Below are 22,814 nucleotides of genomic sequence, written 5' to 3' on the forward strand. Positions count from 1 at the left end.
GGACACTCGAGAGGAAGGGAAAGGGGAGAGATGTTAGAATCTGGGGGGTTTGGAAGAAGGGAGAGATGCTGGACACCTAAGGACATCTGGGAGGGATAGAGAAGAGGGAATTCTGGAGACCAGATGGGGGTTAGAAAAATGAAAGGGAGATACTGGACTATGAATGAAATGATGATTCATCTAAGGCACATTCCCTTGGGCCAGCTGCAATTAGAATACTCATTTGGAGACTCACTCTCTCACTCTTTGAGATTTTGTTCTGCTTTCCTGAGAGGGGAGCTAAGAAGAGAAAAACAGGTAGCCCTACCAGTAGGAAGAAAGCTGAGCAGATCTTCTTGCATACTTTGCCTTCCCTTGTCCTGATTCGCAGGTCTTCAGAAAACTATGTATGTACTTTTAGCCACTGAGGGGAGGAAAGTTTTCAGTCTAGAGAATTTCCCCAGGTAAACCCCAGGTTGGTGGTTCAGTTGTTTAGGAAGGCTAAAGTGGGAGGGACTGGGGCAGGGCTGAGGTGGAGTCTGAGTTCCTAATTGTCTGAGATCATATGTCAAAGAATAAAAGTGACAAGGAAATTAAACAGTGCAAACTTTAGTGTGTGTGTATATATATATATATATATATACACACACAATATACACACACACACTTATATATATATACACATACACACACACACATATGTATGTGTGTGTTTGTATATATATATATATATATATATATATATATACACACACACACACTATATATATATACACATGTGTGTGTATATATATATATATATATATATATATATATATGTATGTATGTATGTATATATAGGCCTGCAGCCAGTCTGCCTCGCTCTTTCTCCTCACATCTCACCTGCCCTCAGCCAGTCTGTCTCCTCTCTGATATCCCACTTCCCCACAGCCAGTCTTCCCTCCTCCCCTAGGAGAGGCTGTAGATTTTGCTGTCCCAGGAGATTGGGAGCTGCAACACCAACAGGTTTTTCATGAATCTTTTTTCTCAAATTGTCTGGATGCTTGGTGAATGCATAGTGAGGTTGTAAGGAAAGTACATGTTTCCAATGTAGATAATCAGAACTTTTGGATGACATAAAATTGCCAGTGCCAAAGTACAATTTCTAGGCATCATGGTAATTTGGTATTCAAAATTTGTTGAGCCTTGAATTGAGACACCTATATATAGGTGGTAGGAGAGGGAAGAAAGATGCTATATCAGGAGTAACGAGATGCCAAGAGTGGCCCATTCCAAGAGTGAGGCATACCACCCCAGTGAGTGAGACTGAAGGCCAATGAGTGCGGTTTTACTTGCAGTGTACTTGGTATATCAATTTAGCATGGTTGTGAAGTGACCCTGGTCCAAGAAAGGGATGCTGGCTACTTCTATTGACAAGTAATGCCTTCATGCAGTGGCGTACCAAGGATGGGGAAAGGGGAGGGACCACCCTGGGTGCAAGCCATGATGGGGGTGTTCCGACCTTGGAGTCATGGTCCGGGAACTTCCTTTTCTCACAGCCTGGCCCCAAGGCTCTGGGTGGTCCCCGTGGCCCAGAATGTTCTCATCCTTCTCTCCTGTCCAGTCCAAAGTTGTGTTTCCAGTCCAAGCCTCTTATACAGGGTGCCTTTGAAGGTAACTATTTAGTTTCTTGGACAAATTCCTTTAAAAATTGTCCTAATACTGCCTCCAGTCTGTATCCTGACAAAAATTCAAGAAACTTCCAGAAAACAACAGGCATGATCTGGATAAGATTGCTTTATTAGCCAATCCAAACAAAGTTCAATCCAATGCAACCAACTTGAACCCAACATGGTCAGGAAGAGATGTACCAAAATGTATTTACGTGTGAAGAGAATAATTGTGGCGCTCATATATCTAAATCGGTACACGGACCATTTTGAGTTCTGTGGTTATCCACATCAAGTTGGCTGCATTGGATTGTACAATAGACTTAGGTGGTGTTGAATTTGGCCTTTGTTTGGGTTGTTTAATAAAGCAAGCTCATCCAGATCATCAGTTCCACTTGCCTTTTGTTTTCTGGAAGGCTCTTGTGTTTGTGGGACTCAGTGGTCTTTCCCTTTTGTAAAGATACAAGACAGACACATATCATTATGTACTGCCTTTTTTTCATTTGCAACGTAAATTAACACTTAAATTTTTCTATATTTATATCTTGGATACTCTGTCTGAAAAAAATCTCCCACTTTGGGTTAATATAGCTCCCTCTTGGATTGGTAAATCTCCTTCTGTTGGACAGTTCACCTTTGGCAGCTGGATAGCAACTCCCCTAGGTCCACGGCAGATTACCTGACCTGATAGCTGAGGAGGTGGCGGGTGCATTAAGGAACAAACAAACAGCGTGAAGTTGCAGCAATAATGTGCAAGATGTCAAGTTCTTGATTAAAAAAAACAAGACTTTTATTCACAATCCTTAAACCATTGAACAGTTTGTATCCAAAATTACATTACATTACATTAGGGATTTCTATTCCGCCATTACCTTGCGGTTCAAGGCGGATTACAAAAGGTTAATTTGAAAAAGAACAGAGTTACAATGATTAGCTAGAGAGGTAAATTTTAGATCTTATAGACATTTTGCGGGTTGTTGAGGGTGAGGTGGTTTGTAAAAGAGTTAATAGGTGGTCATAGTGGAGATTCTTTTGTTATTATTAGTGCAGTAATGGGTAGATCAAATGTCAGTTTTAGAGTTACTAAGAGGTCGTGGTGTTATTGCTGTTTCAGGAATTTCTTGAAAAGTGTGGTTTTTATTTCTTTTCTGAACGTCCTGTAGTCTGGGGTGGTCATCAGAAGGTTGGAGATCTGGTTGTCCAGCCTTGCGGCTTGAGTGGCTAGGAGGCCGTCGTGTAGTTTTGTTCTTTTTACTTCCTTGATTGGGGGGGGTATGAATGGGGAGTGCGTTTTTCTGTGTCTGGTAGTGGGTGCTTGGATGAGGCGATTGTTCAGGTATGATGGGCTGTCTCCGTGTAGGGTTTTAAATAATATGCAGTAGAATTTGAATTGGATTCTTTCTTGGATTGGGAGCCAATGTGAGTTGATGAAGGCTTCAGTGATGTGGTCATGTTTTTTCAATGAGTAGATGAGTCTCAGAGCTGTATTTTGGATTGTTTGGAGTTGTCTTATCGTAGTTGCAGGGCAAGGAAGGAAGAGGATGTTGCAGTAGTCCAATATACCTAGTATTAGGGATTGTACTATAAGTTGGAATTGTGTTCTTTCAAAGAATTTTCGGACTTGTCTCAGATTTCTCATGATTGCGAATGATTTCTGAATTGTTTTATTTATTTGCGGTTGCATAGTGCAGCATCTGTCTATGGTCATGCCAAGTAGTTTTATGGTGGTTTGGACCCGACATGGTCTGTTTCGAAAACGCACTCCTTCCTCAGCGGTCCTCAAAGGTATTCAACCCACCCCCGTTTTGGTCTGGTGGACTGGAAAATGGGAAGGGTAAACTCCTGCGTGGTACAATTTCAAAGTGGGCTGAATACTTTTGAGGACTCCCGAGGAAGGAGTGTGTTTTCGAAACACAGACCATGTCGGCTCCCGGTTTTCCACACAATTGGACCATATTTTGGATTCAAACCGTTCAATGGTTTAAGGATTGTGAATAAAAGTCTTGTTTTTTTAATCGAGAACTTGGCATCTTGCACATTATTGCTGTAGTTTCCCTCTTTTTGTTTGTTGCTTGACATTTTACTGCAGCCCCGTTGGATTTTTTTGCTTATGGGTGCATTAAGGAAGACAGGATCCCAGACAGCTGCTGGAACATAACATAGCATGGGTTCATAGACAACGGCGTGAAAGACAAAAGCGCGCGCCGACAATTGAGCGCAGCGCGCGCCGCGCTAAATTACAGTTTTTACGGGCTCCGACGGGGGTTTTTGTTGGGGAACCCCCCCCCAGTTTACTTAATAGACATCGCGCCGGCGTTATGGGGGGTTTGGGGGGGTTGTACCCTCTACATTTTACTGTAAACTGATCTTTTTCCCTAAAAACAGGGAAAAAGTGAAGTTTTCAGTAAAATGTGGGGGGTTACAACCCCCCACGCCCCCCACAACGCCCCCACAACGCGGCGAGATGTCTATTAAGTAAAGTGGGGGTGTTCCCCCCCCCCGTCGGAGCGCTAAAAACAGTAATTTAGAGCGGCGCGTGCTGCGCTCAATTGTCTGGGCGCGCCTTTGTCCCGACACCCATAGCATGACATATACCGCAAAACCTTTCAGATCCTCGCGGTTAACAATTAAAGAGAAGCTGGTACATTAACAGCGAAGTACAGCTAATCTTAGCAAATTAGTCGTTTATGCAGGCTGCCATAAAAACTTGCTGAACAAATGAGACTTTAATAATTTTCTAAAACTGATATAAGATGTTGACGTCATGAACCTAGAACCTGACTTACATGCTGTCACGCTGCCAAGCTGTAGGGAGAATCTGGAACCACAAGCCTATGGTTGAAATGGGGAAAAGCCGGGACAGCGTCAGCCTCCCACACAGATGCTTAGCTAACTGTCTTTATCCCATCAGCTGAGCAGGGATCCTGGAAACTTTCCAGCCTTTTCTCAGAGCAGTGCTGCTTTCCACTTTCCTTGGCCACTGTACAGTACAGTTCTCCCTCAGCTATTTACAGTCCTTGAGTTGGTTTCACACAATGCCAGTGATCGTCAGCTTTGTGCCTGTTAACTCTTCCCCTTCTTCTGGGCTGTTTGTTTTTCAGTTGAAGAAGACGAAGTTGACACAAGCATCATGTCACATTCAGTGCCAAATAAGGAAGTTGAAGAGTAACCTGAACCCTTGGATATGTCAGTTCAGCTTTCGGCATAACTTCACACCCTTAGAGTTAGGATTTGCTCTGTACAAGCTGGTTTATTTGGCAACTAGGCAATGTTTCTATTAAATCTCCCACAAAGCCTTTGCAGTCAGCAGATTTACTTCACGCGACGGAACCTGGAAATGTGCTTGTGGATCCGGCTCTCCATTCAGGGCCCGGGCACCCTTCCGCAGTTGTCTCAGATAATAGTAACCATTGCATCCACTCTTTGGTCTTCTCTAGCAGATGATCATCACTCACTACAAACTTTCACGCAGGCGTTATCTGGAACCTGGTTGCTAAAGGAGGGGGGGAAGGGAGAAGAAGGCACGGGACGAGTATCATAGAATATTTACAATCACCAAGACAGTCCCGGAGGACCCCCCCCCCCCTTAAATGGTAACGAGCCCTGCACACAGACAGCACACCAGAAGAATATTCTAGTTTGGCAGTAAGGCGCTTTCCTACATACTTCAGAGATTAAAAAAACAGCAGCAAAACGTTTTCTTTGGGGCAAACTGAGAAGAGGGGAGACCCCATGTTCTTTCTTGAACATCTCCCATTGTGCTTCTGAAGTCAGAATCCCTGACTGACACTGTCCCGTAAACTGTTGGAATGTATTTGGTAATGTGAATTGAAGGACCCTCCTTTTTAATTTTAAACTAATTTTACTGGTAGAAAAATGCCTGGCTTTTCTTTTTTTTTCAAAAACTATGGTAAACTTTTTGCTGACTTTTCACTTTCATTTTTGTAACTTTCTACTCGTGGTATTTTGTTTGGGTCTCAACGAATTTGTAGTTGGCCTGGTCTTCTACCCTTCAGTTGTCCACCCCTCTGTGATCCTCAGTCCTCATTTTCTCTTCCTTGATACAGGCGAGGTTGTGGACAGCTCTTTTATCTGTCCAACAAAATAAACCCCGATATATACCCAAAAAACAATGAGGTGTTGTTTTTTTTACAGCAGTTCTCCCCCCATTTCTGTGGTTGTCTTAATACTGAAACATTCCCTGGAACATTACATTGAAGATCCTTGACAATAGGAAATTGGAAAAAAAATTAAGGAGGGGCTCAGGTGGCCTCATACCCAAAGCAGCCAGAGGGGCTGCAGCAGTTCCACTGTGCTGGACTTAAAATAAAGTAGTCTCTACCTGAAAGGAAATCCTCCTATAATCCAGACCTTTTTTGAGTCTTTTGGTTTCTGATATTTTGGGCTTTAATTTTCCCTCTTATTGCTCACTAAAGTCAAAGGTAACAGCTCATTGGGGGGGGGGGGGGTCAAAGCACATTAAGAACACTGTCTACCCCAAAAGTACAGATCCTGCAGGACAACCCTCATCACCAAGAGTACAGACCCCATAGGAGCAACTGCATACCTAGCCTCCAACCCCTCTCCTCAAAACTCTGCAAGAAGAGATCCTTGGGTACCAAGAAATGCAGTCAAAGACCAAGAAAACATACAATACAGACATATTTCTCAGCCTACTGGGTGCAACGTCTAGGCATGTTTTGATAGGTTGCCTATATATTTTACAGTGATCAAAAACCAGGGGCAGTGGAAGGATACCAGAAGAATAGGAACTAAACACCAATATGGTGGACCAAGTGAAGTCTGTTTGACAGACTCCTGATACTGCCATGTTTTGGCAAACACCTGCATCTGCGGTATAATGTCTAAAAACAGAAATAAATACATATACTCTCAGTACACATTTATATAAAATTAGAATAGATTTTTTTAAGCCATACCAGTGATGAACAAGAATAAAATGTGTATAAATGATAGTTAAGTTAATGTCAAAACATAGCATTATGATTCTTCAAATTGGCACTTTGCAAAATAAGGCTCAGAATTTAGGAAGTTGGTTGGGCTGAGAACTTTTCAGAGGCCCCTCATATTGTGATGTCATAATGCCTCATTCCACCAGTGCTTAAGAGCCAACCTCATTGGTGATGTCACAATGGCTTCCCTATACTTGTGCCCATCTGCTAGATGCACTGAAACAAGAGCTCCTTTTACGAAGGCACGTTAGGGCCTTAACGCACGGAATAGCTTGCACTATTATATAGCAGGCGGTAGTTTTTTGGCTAGTGCGCGCTAATCCGGTGCATGCGCTAAAAACGCTAGCACACCTTCGTAAAAGGAGCCCTAAGTGTGTCAAGAAAGGTGTAGAATAAGTTGTACGTTTTCATGGTGCCCCGTCATTCTCTTCTTGGTTGGGCTTAGAACTTTTCAGCAGCCCCTCATATTAAAGATTCCATCACTAATTCCCCCTTTTCAAAGCCACGCAAAAGCCCTGAAGCCCTTTAAATCTCTGTGGGCTTCAGGGCAGTTACCGCAGTTGCCCACGCTATCGGGCTTTATAAAAGAATGGGTAATACAGTAACATCATGGAAATCTTTTGCTGGCTTACAATCCACCTTCCATCTTCCAGATACCCAGTTTTATAAATGGATACAATTATCTCAAACTATTAAAAAAGTTAAAAAGAGAAATGAAAGACTTAGCAGATTTTCCTTCATTGTTTATTGTAAACAATTCTTAGTTAGAGGTCATACAGTGTCTCATTTTTACAAATTAATAAAATCTATATCTTCCAAACATTTAACAAGTTTACAAAATAAATGGGAGGAAGATTTACAATATACTTTCTCTGAAGCAGACTGAAGTAATTTTTGGAAGATAACTTTTTAATCTTCAAGAACTGCTTTTATTACCCAAGCAATGTTTTATATAGCCCATAAGTCTTGCTGGAGACCAATTAAATCACATCATATTCATCCACGAATATCTCATAGTTGTTGGACCTCTAAAATCCAATTTGGCACAATAAAACGTGTTAGTTGAATATAGTTATTATGTTCAATCCTTCTGGAAAGAAATACAGTGTACTGTTTGTATGATCTTCAATTTATCAACCAATGTAACATATAAACACATTATTCCAGGGATCTCAAAGTCCCTCCTTGAGGGCCGCAATCCAGTCGGGTTTTCAGGATTTCCCCCAATGAATATGCATTGAAAGCAGTGCATGCACATAGATCTCATGCATATTCATTGGGGAAATCCTGAAAACCCAACTGGATTGCGGCCCTCAAGGAGGGACTTTGAGACCCCTGCATTATTCTATGTTTCCAACATATTTTAAGTCAACAACAATGTTTATTATTAGACTCTCTTATCTTTTCCTTTAACAACTATTCTGAATTCTTGGAAAGATTTAACTAAAATTAATTATATCCAGGACTTTGAAATGTAGAACAAATCCATATGAAACTTACCAGTGGTGTAGTGAGGGTGAGAAGTGCCTGGGGCAGTGGTGCCCCCCCTCCTTCCCCAATTCTGCCTGCCGTGCACACACCCCATTCCCTTTCTCACAACTCTGTTTGAAGCTGTTGCCCATAGCAGTCAACAACATGCTCCTTGCAACCCCATTGGATCTCTCTTCGATGTCACTTCCTATGTGGGGTACCCGGAAATGATGTCCGCAGGAAAGCCAACGGGGTGGTGAAGAGCATGTTATGTACTGATGCAAACAATTTCTTCAACTAGAGCAGGGGTAGGGAACTCCGGTCCTCGAGAGCCGTATTCCAGTTGGGTTTTCAGGATTTCCCCAATGAATATGCATGAGATCTATTTGCATGCACTGCTTTCAATGCATATTCATTGGGGAAATCCTGAAAACCTGACTGGAATACGGCTCTCGAGGACCGGAGTTCCCTACCCCTGAACTAGAGGTATGGGGAAAGGGAAGGGGGACGTGCGCATGGAGGGGAGGAATGGGAAGATGGATAGGAGGGAGGGTGTCAGCGCCCCACCAACATGGCACCCAGGGCGGACTGCTCCCTCCCTTACTATGCCACTGAAACATTGCTTAAAAAAGTCTTTTAAGATCTAGAGTTACTGAAAAATGATCTACTAGTGGGTGCTAAAAAAGCTGTCAGCCCAACCATGAAGAGGATGAGGTGGATATGGTTCCATCAATGATCTGAAACAATGTCAAAAACAAAGAATGTAATTTCTGCAAATTAGCACTTAATGAAATAAGATGACACTCTTTTTAACAGTAGCAAAATTTAGGAAGTTTGGCCCACAACTTTTGTCTTCATGGTATTACCTCAGAGAACATTTATTTCCAGTATCTTAAGTTTTATATTTCTGTTTGAACCTGTCTATATTATGCCATACAAATATTTGTTATGCTGTTAGTGTTATATATCTTTGTATTGTTATCTATATATATTAATAACAATACAAAGACTAAAAAAAAGAAGGTAGACCCGGGGAGGACCTGCTGGTGGTGGATGATGGTGGTAGCAAGAGTGATGGGGGGGGGGGTAGTTTCAGCTGAAACCAAACTGCAAATTTTGGTTGCTGGCCAGCATCTAATTTAGTGGGCACAAACCTGGGGCTAATAGCATGTTAATGCTGGCGGTACTTTTGACCATCGGCCCCGAAGACAAGTAGCAAAACGTTAGTTTGGAGCCGTCAATACAGATAAGTACTACGTAGGTAAAGACTATTCTGGCCTTCCGGTGGAATCTGCTAAACTGACATCTATCAATAGCTCACTTAAGACAATGTCTTCACTTTTCCAGATCCACACTCATGGACCCAGCCCTGGAAAGCTGTCACTCCTTATCTTGAAAAAACAAGGAAGGCAACCAAGTCACATCAAGGTCTGCGTGGGGGAAGCTCAAAGTGCCAAACTTGGCTCACAACTTACAAGCCAAATACAGCGTAACATGTCAAAAAGCATGTCACACTGTATAATGTTATAGGACGCTCACTTAAGTGATAGGAGCACAGCTCCGACACTTCACTTCTGGGTCAAGGCGAAGGCTTATCGCCTTGACCCAGAAGTGAAGTGTCGGAGCTGTGCTCCTTTTTTTTTTCCTGCTGTAGTAATATGTAGCCCATCAGTGCAATATAGCTTCTTGTCCTTCCATGTATTTCCCCATCCTCCTATGTACCTGAAGCCTTCTTGATGACACCAGGCTCTGAGCCATCTATTAAAGTCCTCTGTGTTATTCATTCTTTGCTCTCCTTTTCCATATGCAGGCAGTATTTCAGAAAAAGCTAAAGTCTTTACAAAAGATTTCACGCCCTCACCAAGCTCCCGAAAAGCTTTCTGTGCTGCAAGTGTGGAGTTGTTGGCCAGGTCATTTGTTCCCAGATGGATAACAACATCAGTGTTAAAATCCTTAGTTTCTTCCTTAATTATAGTCAGTATTTGCCTGGAACTCCTCCTATCACTGAGGGTTCACACTGAGAGCGCCCTATAACATTATACAGTGTGACATGCTTTTTTGACTTGTTACACTGTATTTGGCTTATAAGTTGTGAGCCAAGTTTGGCACTTTGAGCTTCCCCCACGCAGACCTTGATGTGACTTGGTTGCCTTCCTTGTTTTTTTCTAGTTTAGGATTTGTTTGGCAAATCAGGAGTGTGTTGTTGTTGACTCCTTATCTTGAAACAGTCTCACCCCCCAGCACGAATTAGCTCTGAAACAGGTTTCGATCATTGCCCTGAGCTTTGTATAAGGCTCAAAATGAGGCAACAGCAAAATAGAATAGTTTGCCTAACACTGTTTCGTTTTTGAACTGTTGCCTTATACAAAGCTCAGGGCAATGATCGAAACCTCAAATGCCAGGTCTGAAAAGAGCGTGTGAGACTCTTTCAAGACCATCGTTTCTGGGCCTCTCCTGTTTTTTTGGTATGATGGAAGTCGACACTCCACACGGTCAGAGCAGCAACTGGTCTGGCAGTTCTCTCTTCCCGCCTCTCCAAGGCTTTCGCGTCTCCGCCTCTAGCCCCTCCCCTTACGTAACTCCTCCCCTTCCCCCTCGCTTTCGTTTCTCAGCCCAACAAAAGCGGGGGATCGGGGGGCTATGCTGAAGACGGTGCACGGCGCTTTGTGGGTGAGTGATTGCGGATTACCGAGCCGACGCTGTCTTTTACCCCCCCCCCTTTCGGTATTTGGACGAGGGGGTGCCTGATCCTGCCAGCACCGGGTTCGGTCTCCGCTGCACCGGAGCGGCTTTACTCCTCCTCTTTTCCGTGGAACCCTGCGAACGGGGGAACCGGAGTCGCGTTCAATCCTCGATTGCGGCTGCACCAGTCCCCGGGCTAATCTCCTGGTTGGTATGGCCGCATGTTAACCCTTCCCGTCTCGGGATTTCCCCAGTACTGCTGATCCCAGCTTTAGTTTCGGTTTGATTCTAGACTTCAACAGCTCGGCTTAGTGCTATATTTATTATTTCCATAGCGCTGAAAAGGGGGTACGCGGCGCTGTACATTTTAACATACAATAGACAGCCCCTGCTCAGAAGAGCTTACAATCCTAATTTAGACAGCACATTACAGAGTTGGGGAGATTAGGGTAGAGGAAATGATACAGTGGATTTAGGTATCTGACAGCAGAAGAGGGAGTTGAAAACTGTTTCAAAACAGTGGGATGGAGCAGGACTGTTGATTCAGCACTACGGTGCCGCAAGAAAGAAGGGACGGAGTCTGGAGTTGGCAGTGGAAGAGAAGGGTACAGATAAGAGAGACTTGCCCAATGAGCGGGGATCACGGAGGAGCGTAGGGTGAGATAAGTGAGGAGAGATATTGGGGGGGGGGGGGGGCTTCAGAGCGAATGCACTTGTAAGTCAACAAGAGAAGTTTAAACTGCTTAGAGAAGAGGAGACTGAGAGGGGACATGATCAAAACATTCAAGATAATGAAGGGAATAGACTTAGTAGATAAAGACAGGTTGTTCATCCTCTCCAAGGTAGAGAGAACGAGAGGGCACCCACTAAAGTTAAAAGGGGATAGATTCCGTACAAACATAAGGAAGTCCTTCTTCACCCAGAGAGGGATAGAGAACTGGAATGCTCTTCTGGAGGCTGTTATAGGGGAAAACGCTCTCCAGGGATTCAAGACAAAGTTGGACAAGTTCCTGCTGAACCAGAACGAACGCAGGTAGGGCTGGTCTCGGTTAGGGCACTGGTCTTTGACCTGGGGGCCACCGCGTGAGCGGACTGCTGGGCGCGATGGACCACTGGTCTGACCCAGCAGCGGCAATTCTTATCCCGGTGTAATTGTTGAACAGAGCTGTGGTTTGTGGTCTCTCTTTCTAATTCCACTTCGCTCACCACTTCCCCCTCACTGTTGGGCAGATATACTGGAAGGTTTTCACTTTTCCAAGTACTTCTGACTAGTTGCGACTTTAGGTTTTGTCACCAACTGAGATACCTTGTATAACTCTGTAGAAAGTGGTTGGTTACAAGCGGAAGAACTGCAGATCCCAGGCAGAGAGTCTGTGGCTCTTAATACTAGATTGTTCAATTTGCTAAGAATTGGTAGTGGTTGGGGGGTGGCTTTCTTTTGGAACCCTGAAGTTACCTGTTTGAATCCGTTTTTGTTGCAGCCTTCTAATATCCTAGTGACCCTTGGAAGAGTAAATAACTACTGCATAGCTACCATGAGAGCTGCTATCCTCGCATTCATACTCTGTAGCTCCCACAATATCTCACTTCACTTATCTTCCCCTCTTATCTGTACCCTTCTCCACTGCCAACTCCAGACTGGACCCTTCTTTCTTGCCACGCCACATGCCTGGAACAGGCTGCTTGAATCAATGTCATGCTCCGCCTGTAGCAGTCTTCGAATCCAAGCTAAAAGCCCACTTTTTTGAAACTTTTTTGAGACATTAGAGAAGAAACGTCTTTTTGAGAGATCTAGCTTTTTAATTGCATGTGACTTCACTACCAGCTTTAAATCCAGCTGTATTGTCAGTTCCCTGACGCAGCCACGAAACGTGCACGTCGGAACCAGTCACTATTCAAAGCTAAGTCTTTTTTTCATAACTATAAAACTCATGGAAGCATTTATATTCTCAGCATAGCTTTTTAGCTAGCATATTTAAAGGTACTTTAAATTTAAAATCCTTTTTGAACACTGCAATGATTGGTAGGTGAGGCCGAGTTTTCAGCCTGAGCAGAGTTCTAAATAAAAATAAAAATTAGTTCTTTAAGTTTATTGATGAACTAGTGGTGACTTTATTTTTGTTCAATTGACCTCTTGAGTCACTCGATAGTAATTTTGATTTGAATAAGTTACCCCTGCATATCTTTTTTGACTTAGTCTGCACTTTTTTGAAACGGCTTTCAACTCTTAACTCCCACTCACTGCAGTCAGAGACCTATAACCCATTGTATCATTTTCTCTACCAGAATCTCCCCCCAACCCTGAGATGTCCTGTCTGTCCAAATTAGATTGTAAGCTCTTCTGAGAGTCTATTGCAGGGGTAGGGAACTCCGGTCCTCGAGAGCCGTATTCCAGTCGGGTTTTCAGGATTTCCCCAATGAATATGCATGAGATCTATTTGCATGCACTGCTTTCAATGCATATTCATTGGGGAAATCCTGAAAACCCGACTGGAATACGGCTCTCGAGGACCGGAGTTCCCTACCCCTGCTATTGTATGTTAGATGTACAGTGTTGCGTATGCCTTTCAGCGCTACAGAAATAATAAATAGTAGTACTAGCTCTGTGGGTACTAGTTCAGTATTGGGGGTGCTCTTTTACCATGATCAGGAAGAATTATTTGGCTCCAAAGACTAAAGTCTAAAAAGCTGGCCTAATTTTATGTTTGTATTAGTGATTTGATGTGTCTATATCTGAGCCCCTAACTTTGAGCAATTTGGGGGAAGAAAGCTAAGCATTAGGTTTCCCCACATCTGTAAGTGCGCTATAATTTGTTTTTAATTTGTTGGCCATTTTAGCATCTTTCAGGGATGCCGAGTGCCTCTTGTCTCGCTGTGTGTTTGCCTACATTTCAATAAATTGGATACCCCGTATATCACCAGGGTGACGTTCTGAATTCTTAGTGGCAAACCGATGGTGATAACAATTCTCTCTTGTTGCTCAAGATCTTTAGATGAGGGAAGATGGCTAGATTTAGCATAAATACCTTCCTGCTCAAACTCGTTCTATCACTCTTGCCCTCTTTCAAACTAAATCTGATCCTTAGATTTAGGGTGGCAGGACTCTTGCAGCTGCTGGAGTCTGTACAGCTGCTCATTGCAGACTGTTCCCATTCATTGAGGGGGAAACGCAGTCTTCGTGTGCATCTTGTTTTATTTATTTAGAGATTTTGAGAACTGTCCTCTTAGAAGTTCAATGTCACTTGTTGCTCTGCAGACGCCATCATATTTGCTTCTTGAAAATCTGTGCAGGAAGCCAGAAGTCCAGCAAGAGAAAACTGTTTAGGTTTGGGGTTTTGTTTTTTTTTTGTAATCCTAAAGCAAGTGGTCATTCATGCAAGGATGCTTCTCAGATTCTCAGTGGACTATAGTGGCTCATTGGAATAGTATTTAGACTGGCATCAGAATAATTTCAACTTGCTGTCTTCCACATCCCTTTGTAGTTAGGTGTTGCTTGATATACATACACTTGTTCTCATCTAGGGCTGCTCTGACTAATATTATAATGTTGCTGTTGTCCTCATATTTATCCTAATGGTATTGGAACATTTGCAGTTGCAACACATTGCTGAAATGCAAGGCTGGAGCTCTGTCCTGGTGCGATTCTACTACCTTGAGTAAAAGGGCTTGTTTACAGTCCAGAGGTAGAACCTGTAACGTGAGCTCTGGAGAACTGTTCTATCCTTAGGGATTCAATAGGAGCAGCAGGGCTCTAGGAAGGTGTTCGAGGACCAAGCTGAGATCTTTGAATTTCAGAGGCAGTGTTGTAAAAATAGGCCTGGTTGAAATTTGTTTAAATTTCTCCGTTTCTCTTCCTTCAAGAGAACTTGTGCCCTGCTGTTTAAATCCTGTGATGTGTAATAAAAGAAGCACACACATTAAATCAGAATGGTAAGAGTAGAAGAAAAAATAGCTAAAGATGTAAAACGAGGTGAAACTATATATTGGGGAGAAGAGGGCTAGATATGGAATTACATGAAGCAAAAGACTGATGCATGGAAAGTGAAGAGGGGACCACGGAAATGCTCAAATACTCTTCTCCAGTATTCATGGGAAAGAAAACCCGGAGAAGGTCTGCAGATGATTGGCAGAGAAACATATGGGAATGGCATGGATTCCCGCACTGTTCATGGAAGAAAGTGTTTATGGACAACTTGTAAAACTGAAAGTGGACAAAACCATGGGACTGGGTGAGACATCCCAAGGTACTGAGGGAGCTCGGAGGGATTCTGAGAGATAGGCCATAGTTCCTCTTCACAAAAGTAGTAATAGAGAACTCTAAGGTGGGAAGCTACCATCTGGTAAATCTTACCTCCGTGATGAGAAAGGTAAGGGAGATGCTGAAAGAAAGGATGGCGTACTTTTCTACAGTCCAGTGGTTTGCAAGAACCGAGGCAACATGGCTTTATCAAAGGCAGTACCACACACGTAAAAACATAGAAAATAACAATACAAATGTACAAAGAACTCTTCTACTAAGCAAACAGATTGAAGCCTGTGTACAACAAAATTGTAAATATGCAATAAATATGTACTAAATTTAAATTGAGATACAATTGTATCGGGCCATAATCAGCCTCCAAAAACAAGGGGAGGAAAAAGCCTCAAAACCCCCTCCCCCCAAGACCAAGCAGTGGATTATAAAATGGGTGGGAAAACCTCAACGGCATAAAAAAATACCTCCTTCAGTGGGGCTTATCTTTTTAGCCTTGTGCAATGCAAAGATTCAAAAAGGATTAAATCAACCAAACATTTATCGTCAAATATATTTTATTGAGCACCAAGAAAAAACATCATGATAAGGTGATTCTCCGTACCCATCCTAAATTCTTGCCTAAGATTGCTTCTGATTTTCACATCAACCAATCCATTGTTCTTCCTGTGTTTTTCCAAAGCCCCATTCTCACCCTGGAGAAGTGGCTCTGCATTCTCTTGATTGTAAGCATGCGCTGGCCTTCTACTTGAAGCGCACCGCTCCTCATCGTTCTGCTCCCCAACTGTTCCTCTCTTTCGATCCCAATCGCTTGGGTCGCTCTGTTTCTAAGAGGACCATTTCTCACTGGTTGGCCGCTTGTATCTCTTTCTATTACGCTCAGGCTGGTCTCTCCTTGCCGGGTCGAGTCACAGGCAACAAGGTCCAAGCGATGGCGGCGTCTGTTGCTTTCCCCCGTTTGACTCCCATCGAGGAAATCTTTAAGGCTGCCACTTGGTCCTCGGTTCATACATTCACCTCGCATTACTGTCTGGATGCTTTCTCCAGGCGTGATGGCCATTTCGGCCAATCTGTTTTGCGAAATCTTTTCTCCTGAACTTGCCAACTCTCCCTCCATCCCCTCTTTAGTTAGCTTGGAGGTCTCCCCCATATAGAGAATATGCTGCCTGCTTGTCCTGGGATAAAGCACATTTACTTACCGTAACAGGTGTTATCCAGGGACAGCACCCACAACCCACCCACCTCCCCGTGGTTGGCTTCTTTGCTTGCTATCTGAACTGAGGACACACTGAGGAGACGCATGCCATAGGCAGGGCGGGAGGGGCACGCGCGGGCCAATTGAAAGCCTGAATGTCTTCGAGCAAATCTGCATGCGAAAACGTTCACTAGAGGGCTCCTTCGGTGACGTCACCCACATGTAGAGAATATCTGCCTGTTGTCCCTGGATAATACCTGTTACGGTAAGTAACTGTGCTTTAAAGTCATCTGCCTTGACTTCTTTGAAACCCCCCCTCCCGAATATAAATGATAATTAACATTTTCTCTGGGTACAGCAGTGATCTCAAATTCGTGGCCCGCCAGGTACTATTTTGAGGCCCCTGTGCTTTGTGTTTTTTAAAAATTTTATTGTTGGTAGATCACTTTGACTTGGTCATTTTAAAATTAGCTCGCAAGCCAAGAAAGTGTGGGCACCCTTGCTCTAGTCTGTGTTCTTATCAATGAGGGCAAAACCAGAGATTTGCCACTTCCTCAGGTTTGGGGTCCTTTTCAGGCCTAGCCGGTCGGCGCCAGAGGCGCTGTTCATTCTCTATGATTCATCTGCTGCACCATCGCGTACCCTCTTGGCGGACCTGTTCTCCTCATTCTTCCCGCAAGGTCGCTTTGTTGGTTTCCTTTCTCAACACCGGCGGTAAGATGGCAGCTGCGGATTGCGATGTGATGATGGTGCCAGAGGTTACGGTGGGAGGCGGCGAAGACTTGGAAAGGTAACGGATACCAGTGCCCCCCCCCTATGTGTTCGTCCCAATGGCTCCTGATAACGCAGCGAGGGTCGGTACTCTGGCGGGATGAAGTGAAAGAGAAAGAAGGGTTAGCGGGGGAGGGGAAAATGTTAGCCCCAGGGAGTAGAGGTGGGAGAGAAGAGAAGGAGCATGGGTGCAGTTGCTGAGAAAGTAAGGAAAAAGAGGTTAGCTTTCATAAACTACAAAAGATCGCAGAAAGAGGAAGACAGATAAGAAAAGCTGGTCAAGTAGTCAGGAAAGCAAAGATGCAAATGGAGGAAAGAGACCCAGTGATGGGAAGAAGTGAAAAAGTGCCACTGTGAAACTTAAAGGTGAAGGGGAGAAATATGTAGAAGCTAATAAACATAAGGATGAACTGCTTAACAAATATTTCTGTTCTATGTTCACAGCTGAAGTGCTGGGAGTGGGACCACAGAAGATAAATGCAAATAGGGATGGAGATGTGGTAGACTCTGATTTTCAGGGGATTGTGCTCATGAGGAGTTGGCTAAACTAAAAGTGGACAAAGCGATGGGGCTAGATGTTGTACATCCGAGGGAACTGAAGGAACTTGGAAGTTCGGCAGCTCTGCTGGCTGACCTTTCCGATGCTTCTCTAGAATGGGAGTGGTACTGGGGGACTGGAAAAGGATGGGTGTCACTCTCTCCTTAAAAGTGGAAGGAAGAAGTAGGGAACTACAGGCCGGTAAGTCTGACTTCTGTGGTAAGTATATTAATGGAAACACTTTTAAAGTGGAGAATAGTGATATTTCTGGGATCCAGTAGATTACAGGACTCGAGTCAACTAGAGGTAGGTCTTGTCAGACAAAACTGATCAATTTCTTTGACTGGGTGACCAGAGAATTGGATAGAAGGAGTGTGCTAGATGTGGTGTATTTAGATTTTAGCAAAGCTAAAGGCGTATAATAAATAAACTGAGTGCCCTCAGAAAGCCTTTAAACCATTCCAGCACCACTCCTGATATTCCATAACTACTCAGTATACTTAGCAATATTCTATGATCTACTAGATTAAATGCACTGGATATGTCAAACTAAAGTATTATACACCCCACTTGTGTGATAAATGATGTTAAACTGAAAACCAGTGCTCTAGCATCAGTTTTTTTTTTTTTTCCTATCTTCCTAAAGTATGACACATTTTATGTCAATTAGAGAATTACTACTGTAGTAATTTAAGAAGTTTTTATAGATTATTAAGGTATTTAAATTTTTGTACATTTGGGTCAGGAACTGGATGGGTAGGGGGTCAATGGAGATTGCTCTGAGGAAAGGGATGTTACCAGTGGTGTGCCTCAAGGTTCAGTCTTTAGCCTATTCTTTCTAACATTTTTGTAACCAATATTGCTGTCGGGTAAGATTTGCCTCTTTGCGGATACCAAAATCTGCAATAGAGTAGACACTCCTGATGGTGTGAATAATATGAGGAAGGACTAGTGAAGCTTGAAGAATTGTCTGAAATTTGGCAGCTAAGATTTAATGCTAAGACATGCAAGGTCATGCATTTGGGTTGCAAAACCCTGAGGGAATGGTACAGTTTAGGGGTGAAGAACTTTTGTACACGAAAGAGGAACAGGACTTGGGGTTTGATTGTATGTGATGATCTTAAGGTGGCCTAACGGTTGAGAGGGCAATGGCAAAAGCTAGAAGGAAGCTAGGTGCGTAGAGAAAGGTATGGTCAATAGGAAAAGGAGGTATAAAACTCTGGTGAGACTTCATTTAGAATATTGTGTACAATTCTGGAGACTGTTCCTTCAAAAAGATATAAACAAGATGGAGGTCGGTCCAGAGGAAGATTACTAAAATGGTCAGTGGTCTTTATCATAAGACATATGGGGGACAGACGTTTAAATATCTATGTGGCTTAAATGTGCACGAGACAAATTCCATTTGAAAGGAAACTCTAGAATGAGAGGTCATAGGCTCAGGAGTAATCTGAGGAAATACTTTTTTACTGAAAAGGGTGGTAGATTGATTTTATTTATTTAGTATTTACTATACCGCTATTAACTGAAGGTAACGGAGCATAACGGTTTTACAATCTAAAATGAGTAGATTTAGTTTGAAAATAACTACAGTCGTTTTATAGGATAGGAAAGAGTATTCGAAATATTGTTCATATGACAGATTCAGTAGGGAGGGTGGGAGGTGGGGGAAAGAAGTTGGTAGAAGAAATGGGAAACATGGTGGACAGGTGTAGAGTGGGCTTATTGGCTGACCATGTTTGCCTTTAAAGCTTCCATCTCATTTATTGAATGCCTGGTTAAAAAGCCAGGTTTTTATTGATAGTTTTAAAATTCTTTAATTGAAGTTCAGAATGGATGGTTTGTGGCAGAGAGTTCCAGAGAGCTGTAGCTATGAAGGAAACAAATGATGCGTTGTAGAGACTAGAGAATGACACAGGGAAAAAATTTGTCTCTGTCTCCGTCACTGTCCTGTCCCCGCAAGCTCGGTCCCCACCAACCTAGAGAGAAAAAGATTGTTCTTTAAGGAGGAGTTAACCAAATTGGATGGGATCGGGGAAGGAAGCTGGGGAGGTAGGGAGAAAAGGCAGGGGAGCTTGATAGGGAAGAGTCAAAAGGGGAAAATGATACCTAGTGATAGCGAGACAAAGGGTTGAGTTGGGGAAATAGATGTGACACACAGTGACAGTATTGTGTGAGGGGGAACTTTTAAGGAATGAGAGATGTGAAAGATAAAAAGCAGCACGAAAAAGAGATGTAGAGAGAGAAAGAAAAGAAGAGGTAGGCATGAAAGGGACAGAAGAGGCACAGAAGAGAAAATGAAATGAAAGAGAAAAATAAGACAAACAAATAAGTAACAGATAGGAGGAACAAGAAGATAAGCAAAATGAAGAGGAGAACCTGGAAAAAGTTACAAGACAGACAAGAAGAAAGCAGAAAAACGAATCCGTATGATTAGATTTTTAAAACCTCCTGAACAACAATGGTAGAAAAGGCATTTTATTTTCAGTTTACTGACTGGAATATGTATCGTGGGTATGGGGGTGGGGAAGAATCACGGCACACGATCAACTGAGACTAAGGACTTGTAGTAATGATTATCTATGAAACTTAAGCTGTGCTCTCAGATGCTTGCACCGGTGAATCAGGGTAGCCATGCTGTGCTTGGTTGGAAGAGAGGGAGAGAAAAGGTGGAGGAACCAAAGAAATTTATGAACCATATGACTATTGATATCTATGTCCTGGATGCACTGCAGTAGAGTGACCTTTCTTATGAAAAACAAATATTCTTAATCTAGCCTCTTTCCCAGCGTCTTCTCCCCTCTCTCTCTTCCCCAGTTCCCTTCAGGCTGCTTCAGCATCTTTTCCTCTTCATCCCCCCCACCCAGCACCCTTCAAGCGGCTCGGCAGCCCCCTCTCTCCCGCCAGCCGTTCGTGCATCTCCCTCATCATGTGTGGCTGCTGGTAAGGTCTCCTTTGACGCAACCGGAAACAGGAAGTTGAATCAGAGGAGACCTTCCCAGCAGCCACACGCGACGTGACTTCAAGGCTCCGGCTGCAATAGAATGCATAGCCTTGTAGAAATTTCCACGAAGGGAGGGAGATGCCCAGACAGACGGCAGGAGAGAGGGGGCTGCCAGACTGCTCGCTCGGTGACTGCGCGTGGTCATGCCCTTAACTGCGGAGACAAGGACATTCACCGCTCCATGGGGTGGTGAATGGCCTTGTCCCCATACTTGCGGTGCCCATGTTTTTGGTCACTGTTTCGGCAGGTAACAGTCACCGTGTCATTCTCTAGTAGAGACAAAGGCTGTGTCTGAATTCAAGAAAGTATGGGATAGGAACATGAGATCTCTTCGGAAGAGGGGATCGTGAATGGGCAGACTGGACCATTTGGCCTTTATCTAACACATTTCCAAGTTGTTTCTCAATATTTTACTTTAATATAGCCTCTTCAGTTTATGGGTTATCTAGAGCAGTGGTTCCCAACCCTGTCCTGGAGGACCACCAGGCCAATCAGGTTTTCAGGCTAGCCCAGGGACCCCTCCAATCCTGCCTATAAGTTAAGTAAACCTGTTAGAACTTGCTACAGGTGCAGTGACAATTGCAATTTTAAAATTAGTACCTTGTTTGGACACTTTTGGAAGTTTTTTGAAGTGGTTTTTTGCACAATACCTTTGAAGGAAGTGATTAAACATTTTACATAAGAGGACTATGACTGGAAGGTAAACTCTTTCCCTAAGGGAGGTTTCAAAACCTTCCCTTCAGAGTTTCGAATCTCTGAGCTTTCTTATAAACTTTTGTTTGATCACCCTTCACTGGTTTACCATTTATAAGGCCAGTTCCTGTTTTGGTGTGTATTATAGCTTTTCTGGCTTTGAGTTTATAAACTCTTTATCCCTGAAAGTATTTCAGCAAATAGCCCTAATGAATATGCATGAGAGATATTTGCATATAATGGAAGTGACAGGCATGCAAATCTGCTCCATGCATATTCATTAGGGCTAGCCTGAAAACCTGATTGGCCTGGTGGTCCTCCAGGACAGGGTTGGGAACCACTGATCTAGAGAACAATGTTTTAACTTACTGCCTGAAAGGAAAGATTTCTGGGGAAATCAGTGCCTGTCTGACCCCCTTTTTGATATCCTAGTTACCCCAGATCTGGTAGGGCACAGGTGTCGAAGTCTGTCCTCGAGGGCCACAATCCAGTCGGGTTTTCAGGATTTCCCCAATGAATATGCATGAGATCTATTTGCATGCACTGCTTTCAGTGTATATTCATTGAGGAAATCCTGAAAACCCGACTGGATTGCGGCCCTCGAGGAGGGACTTTGACACCCCTGTGGTAGGGTGAGGGGAAGATGTTCTCTTTTGATCAGGTTCCAAACGCATGCAAATCTGAGGAAGGATGCTCTCTTAGCTCTCATCCATCCCGGAGCTTACATTCCACAGCTGGTAAAGCATTTAATGATGGCAGGGACTTTTCTGATTCCACATTACAGAACCTGCTCCATCTCTATGCCTAGCCCAGGCAATTTCAGTTACTGTTCTACAAGAGCCCTTTCTGGGGAGAAAAATTTCCTTTCAGCCTCCCGATTGTTTGTTCTGGAGTTTGATGAAAATTAACCACATATCTGGTTTTATTTGAACTCTGATTTCCAAGTGGAGTTTTTGAAGCAAAAGATGAGCTTCATCCCGGTGTGAGTGTCTCTGCTGGGTCCTACTTTGTAAGCTGGTTTCCTTTCTGTCAGTTGCACTTCAGCCACCTGCCTAAGCCACTTTATGTGGTTTATATAGAAACCAACCTGCAAGGGAAGAAACATCTGCTGAGAATCTATATTTACAATAGTCCCTATTCTCACTTCTGGTATTTTGGAGGTAACTGATGATGCACATGGTACGGTAAAAGACGAGAGAATTGTTCCATGCCATCTGTGCCTTGACTTAATATCTGGGAGGGGGAACCAATGTTGTTAAATAATGCTTGTGAAAAGGTGATAGTTATTTCCCCTCCTCCTTCCAGCTTTATATACCTGGCAGCAGACACCAGTATACAAGTGCTCAGCCAACCCAAACTATGTGATTTTAAACACAGATGGAACTAGAGAATGACAAGGGGAAAAAATCTGTCCCCATCACCGGACCACCGTCCCCTTCACCGCCCCGTCCCCGCAGCATACACCCTTCTCTCACGCCACCTCACCGCCCTTCAGCGGCCCAAGAATCTCCCTCCATCCCCTTTACCTTTGTGGCGTAAAGAAACTTAAGCGAGGGAAGGTGTGTGGAACTGGAAATTGTGTCAGAGGACAAGCTTCCACCCACACAC

At 43.5% G+C, this 22,814-nt stretch overlaps 2 protein-coding genes across 6 annotated transcripts in view; both read left to right on the forward strand.

Annotated features, from left to right (window-relative positions):
* TTC25 (tetratricopeptide repeat domain 25) overlaps window positions 1-5,252 on the forward strand; it is a 68,949-nt gene extending 63,697 nt beyond the window's left edge. For all 3 annotated transcript variants that reach the window (XM_033919148.1, XM_033919151.1, XM_033919150.1), the window contains exon 13: window positions 4,730-5,252. In XM_033919148.1, coding sequence (XP_033775039.1) covers window positions 4,730-4,797 — 68 coding nt within the window. In that variant the 3' untranslated portion in view covers window positions 4,798-5,252. The remainder of the gene's footprint in view (window positions 1-4,729) is intronic.
* Window positions 5,253-10,637: 5,385 nt separating this feature from the next.
* The window catches only part of CNP (2',3'-cyclic nucleotide 3' phosphodiesterase), a 29,906-nt gene continuing 17,729 nt past the window's right edge, over window positions 10,638-22,814 (forward strand). Inside the window, exon 1 of one of the 3 annotated variants that reach the window (XM_033918174.1) lies at window positions 10,638-10,741. In XM_033918174.1, the coding sequence (XP_033774065.1) occupies window positions 10,712-10,741 (30 nt within the window). In that variant the 5' untranslated portion in view covers window positions 10,638-10,711. The other 2 variants (XM_033918175.1, XM_033918176.1) reach the window with 2 other exon arrangements.

This window comes from Geotrypetes seraphini, chromosome 13 (assembly GCF_902459505.1).
Source record: "Geotrypetes seraphini chromosome 13, aGeoSer1.1, whole genome shotgun sequence".
Taxonomy (NCBI): domain Eukaryota; kingdom Metazoa; phylum Chordata; class Amphibia; order Gymnophiona; family Dermophiidae; genus Geotrypetes; species Geotrypetes seraphini.